General features: G+C 41.8%; 1 protein-coding gene across 10 annotated transcripts in view; it reads left to right on the top strand.

Moving 5' to 3' along the window:
• Positions 1-4832, top strand: part of lrrfip1b (leucine rich repeat (in FLII) interacting protein 1b) — a 26646-nt gene extending 21814 nt beyond the window's left edge. For 8 of the 10 annotated variants that reach the window (XM_037762704.1, XM_037762701.1, XM_037762700.1 and 5 more), the window contains one exon: positions 1-2346. This exon is cut by the window's left edge and continues 805 nt beyond it. In XM_037762704.1, coding sequence (XP_037618632.1) covers positions 1-1720 — 1720 coding nt within the window. In that variant the 3' untranslated portion in view covers positions 1721-2346. Of the gene's footprint in view, positions 2347-3180; positions 3231-3307; positions 3426-3538; positions 3619-3724; positions 3830-4334 lie in introns of those variants that run through there. The other 2 variants (XM_037762707.1, XM_037762708.1) reach the window with 1 other exon arrangement.
• Positions 4833-5000: the final 168 nt, after the last annotated feature.

Raw genomic sequence — 5000 nt, 5'->3', positions numbered from 1 at the left:
TGTAAAGTGTTCAGAAGGAGAAGTGGTATCTGATATTCCAGCTTTGGGTGCAAAGGAAGATAGAATAAATGAGTTCAGTACTCCGACATACGTGGACAGTTGGAAAGAAAATGAATTTGTCGATAAGTTGGCTGAGATTGTTGGTGACGAGTGTGATGGAAGTTTTGAAGATGAAGATACAAACGTTCTCATGGATTTGGTAGAACATGAGACGGTTGCATCGATGGGTAAGCCCCCTCAAAGTGCCACAGTTTCAGAGAATTGGGGAAGTAACCGAAATGAAGACAAAGCCTTAAAGAACAATGGGGATTTAAGTTGTTCTGGTGTATCTGAAGGTCCAAGCTCTGAAACCAAACTCAAACCATCAGGGCTTGATGCATTTCTACCAGCAGAGGGCGCAATCATTGGGAGAAAGTCGGGTACGCTCGAGAACTGGAGGATTAATGATGAGGAACCAGTTAGAGAAGCTGCTCAGATTCAGGAAAAGACTCAAGACAATCCCTCTGAACATCCCGAAAGCAAGGACCAGACAGAAACACCAAAGTCACCAGCTCCGTTTGTCCCATTCGAGACATTGGTATCGATGGGTAAGACCTCCCAAAGTCTTGAGCTCCAACAACAGACGGTTTCAGAGAATTGGGGAAGTACCCGAAATGAAGACACCGTGGAACCGGTTAGAGACGCTGTTCAGATTCAGGAAAAGACTCAAGACAACAATGACCAGACAGAAACACCAAAGTCACCAGCTCCGTTTGTCCCAGTCGAGACGTGGAAGGACTGGAGTTGTTTGGAAAAGACGATTCAAAGCATGCTGAGAGGGTTTGTCGAAAATCAGGGCTTTGCGACTGAAATCTCAAGAATTTCACCAGAGGTCCCAGAATCTCTTCATCGGTGGATTTCAGATTTTGAGAAGACGTTAAAGAACGTGGCGGAAAATGTGTCGAATCAGCGTGATACAGTCGACCAAGAATCAACAGGCATTAAACTCACGGCGGAGGGGGAACTGCCTTTGAAGGACATACCGGACGAACCTGAAAGGGAGGAACCGAGTACTGCTGGACATTCGGAGATCATAAAAGACTGTTCAGTCTCAGAGATGTTGGAGATACATCCTCAAACTTATGTCTCCTTGGACTCAAGGACTCCTCCAGCAAGTGATGACCAAGAAGCAACAGAAAGTACCTCAGGGGGCATGCCTAGCATATGTAATTATAGGGTGAAAGTCACTGAATCCTCTCAAGAAGAAGGACGGCGAAGTCAGGGCGATCCAACGGTGACGAGCTGGTCTGAGGAATTTGTTTTTGTTGAATTTTACTTTGCTGAACCTGCCAGAACCAATCGTGTCCCTGCTGCTGAAGAAGTTTTTGAGACACAACTCAAAAGGCATCGAACGTTAGCAACAAACTCTCAAAGCTCAAAGGTCAGAAGGCTTATAGAAATAACAGATGAAATCAAGGCGATGGCTGTTCCTGAACTGTTGTTTATGAGCCTACAAGAAGGGAGAGTCATTGAGGACGAACGTATCGACGAGTCATCGGGGTCGATTAGTGAGGATCAGGAGGAGCTGTCGGTTGGAGACATGGACAGCTGCGAGGAGGTTGACGAGGACGCGACTGAGGTTGTCGTTGAAGATGTTAAAGTGGCGACCGGCGTGAAACACCTGAGTGGAAGGAGAGGATCTGGTTCACACAAACACAAAACTGACTGCAAGATTTCATAGATCAGCAAGAATGAACTGAAGTCTGAAGTATGGCCTGCTGTCATATCTGCAGATTGTTCATGAAGTTGTCTGTGAAATTAAGTGTAAAACGACAATTCGCGGTTTTACGGGGGGTTTAGTGGCGGATTGTTTTTCAGCTGGGTCCAGTAACTTCCTGGCGTCTCTATTGGCTCATTTGTACCAGCGTCCTTCATGATGATTTTAATAGGGATGCACCGATACCACTTTGTTTCAGACAGAGTACAAATACTTCCATTTGGGTACTCTCCGATACCGAGTACCGATACGAGTACTTCTCTGTGCCTAAAGACCCTCGTTAACAGCCAGCTGGAGGGTGTGAGCGACACACGGCAGGCTGGGGAGTCCCGCATACGAGGCGGTGCGCCGCCACCGGCTCTAGGTCGGCTTGGAAAGGCGAAGGTGGCTCGCAGCTAGAGTTAGAGTCAAATTAGAGAACTTTAGAGAGAGAAACTTTTCTTTTTTTAAATTATAAAAAGTCCACGAAATGAACCACGACGACCTTTTCTGTCTGTTTGAAGCAGTTAAGTCCTCATTCTTGAAGTCTTTTCTTTCATAAAAAACAAAATGTTCTGTTTGAAAACACTTGTAATAAAACATAAATCTCACATTTTGTGGCTCCTCTAAGCACGTTTTTGATATCCCCTTTGAAAACCTCCACTAATACGATTATTGGTTAGAAATGCACCGCACAAATTATTAATAATCAACAATTATTCATATCCATTTAAAAATAGAAATGACATTTAAATGATTTGATTTCTGTAGCTTCAGTCTGGCAGACATGTTGATTTGATTTACTGTATATTTGTATTATTTTATTGAGTTTATTTACATTGTGTATTTATCAGTATGTGACCACTTCTTTGAGATTGTCAACAGTTTACAGCGGTAAGAAACTGTATTTATTGTATTTCTTTGATGAATAATTTGATTTCTTTTTTGATTTCTATTTATAATTTAATTTCTATGTATTTTTTTTAAATATATTGATAATTATGGGAAATGATTGGATGTTTATAATTCAAACCGTAATAATTTGTGGGAAATAATTGGTTGAAAAAGTGTTTTAAACTCTAATTATGATGAATGTCAATAATAATTAATATATAATATAATATTTCTGTGTAATTTAGCATTGTTAATAGTTCAACATGAAGCTTCATTAAGTGATTTCTTCACCACTAAAGGGGCAGATAGACTCAACAATCATAAAGGACGATGGTAATGATTACTTGTGGGGTTCCTCAGGGTTCTATCTTCGGCCCGTTATATTTCCATTTATGTATATTTAATGATTTTGGGCCCTTGTGTGCAGCAGATTGAGCTGTAAACACCAAAAAGTAATGTCAAAAATCATACTTACTGGAGCTTTTGTTGTTATTCCGTCTTATTTTTTGATAACATAGATAATAAAAAAGTAATATCTTCTTCTGTTGCAGAACTCCGGCTGAAGAAACTGTTTGAAGAAAGAGAGAGTTTACAGGATCAGGTGATGTTTGCTTCAGAGCAAAAACGTTATTTAGATGTCAAATAAATGTTATTTATGAATGTTGCTGTTGTGTTCAGGTGAGTCTGTTGAAGTCTCAGCTGGACCGGAGACAGAAGAACGGGACGGACGGTGTCCAGGATGCAGAGGGGGACGGTCTGGAGAACGGGATGGACTCTCATCTTCTGGACCTACAGAGTGAGTGCTTCTCAAGCATTCATAGCTAGCATTAATGCTGATCGCTAGATTAGTGTCTTTATTATGTATTGTTAATAATAATATAATAATACTATTTATTTTCTTGTCTTCAGGAGACGCCAACAGACAAATCAGTGATCTCAAGTTCAAACTGGTGAAATCTGAGCAGGAAGTCACCACTCTGGAACAAAACGTAGGTGTCCCTAAACTAAACAATCCCGTCTTTAAGCGGGTAGAGAACAGTATCGTCGGCGTATAAAGACATATTTGATTTAATTCTCCTTTTATATCTAACTCAGGTGATCCGTCTGGAAGGTCAGGTGACTCGATACAAGTCGTCGTCAGAAAACGCCGAGAAGACTGAAGACGAGCTGAAAGTCGAGAAGAGAAAACTTCAGAGAGAGGTGTTTTATTTCTATCTTTTATTTTTAATAATTATTTTTTGTTATTTTTATATTTTTTTAATTATGTTTTATTTAACTTCTTTTTTTAATTAATTTTTTTATTGTTTCCCTTTTTGAGTGTTTTATTTATTATTATATTATATATTACTTTTTCCAGTAAGCATCACAGAAGACTAAAAACCTTCAAATCAACTTTTTCTGAATGAACATGTGATTTCATTACCTTCTGTATAATGACGTCAGAAGGTAAATCTGGTATATAATCTGTTCTGTATAATGACGTCAGAAGGTAAATCTGGTATATAATCTGTTCTGTATAATGACGTCAGAAGGTAAATCTGGTATATAATCTGTTCTGTATAATGACGTCAGAAGGTAAATCTGGTATATAATCTGTTCTGTATAATGACGTCAGAAGGTAAATCTGGTATATAATCTGTTCTGTATAATGACGTCAGAAGGTAAATCTGGTATAAATGATATGATCTGTTCCGTGTCCCTGCAGCTGCGCTCGGCTCTGGACCGGCTGGAGGAGCTGGAGACGAGTAACAACCACCTGTCCAAGCGTCTGGAGAAGATGAAGGCCAACCGTAACGCCCTGCTGGCCCAGCAGTGACCCTCCTCCTCCTCCTCCTCCTCCTCTTCCTCTTCCTCCTCCTCCTCCTCCTCTTCTTCCTCCTCCTCCTTTTCCTCCTCCTCCTCCTCCTCCTCCTCTTCCTCCTCTTCCTCCTCAGAGACAATCAGCGCTTGTTTTCCTCTGCATGCAGCACCGGACGGGTGGAGTTAACCTGAGCTGAGAGAACGAACCAAAATGTGATCAGTCAATCCATGTAGCTCTACTGATCCCGGGTCCGTGAAGACGGGGACTCGTCCCGGGTCCGTGAAGACGGGGACTCGTCCCGGGTCCGTGAACACGGGGACTCGTCCCGGGTCCGTGAACACGGGGACTCTTTACTCTTCTTTTAGTGTCCACGTCACGTCACGGTGTTAGCTGCCAGGACCGGACACAGACAAGGACACAGACAAGGACACAGACAAGGACACAGACAAGGTCACAGACAAGGACACAGACAAGGACACAGACAAGGACACAGACAAGGTCTGGAGACTTATTCTGCCCACTAAATCCCTCGTCATGGTTACTAACAGAAAAGTCTTTTATTTCTTATGG

Source organism: Sebastes umbrosus (genome assembly GCF_015220745.1).
Source record: "Sebastes umbrosus isolate fSebUmb1 chromosome 24 unlocalized genomic scaffold, fSebUmb1.pri SUPER_24_unloc_2, whole genome shotgun sequence".
Taxonomy (NCBI): Eukaryota; Metazoa; Chordata; class Actinopteri; order Perciformes; family Sebastidae; genus Sebastes; species Sebastes umbrosus.
The sequence above is the reverse complement of the archived record's forward strand: the minus strand, read 5'-3'. Positions and strand labels throughout refer to the sequence as shown.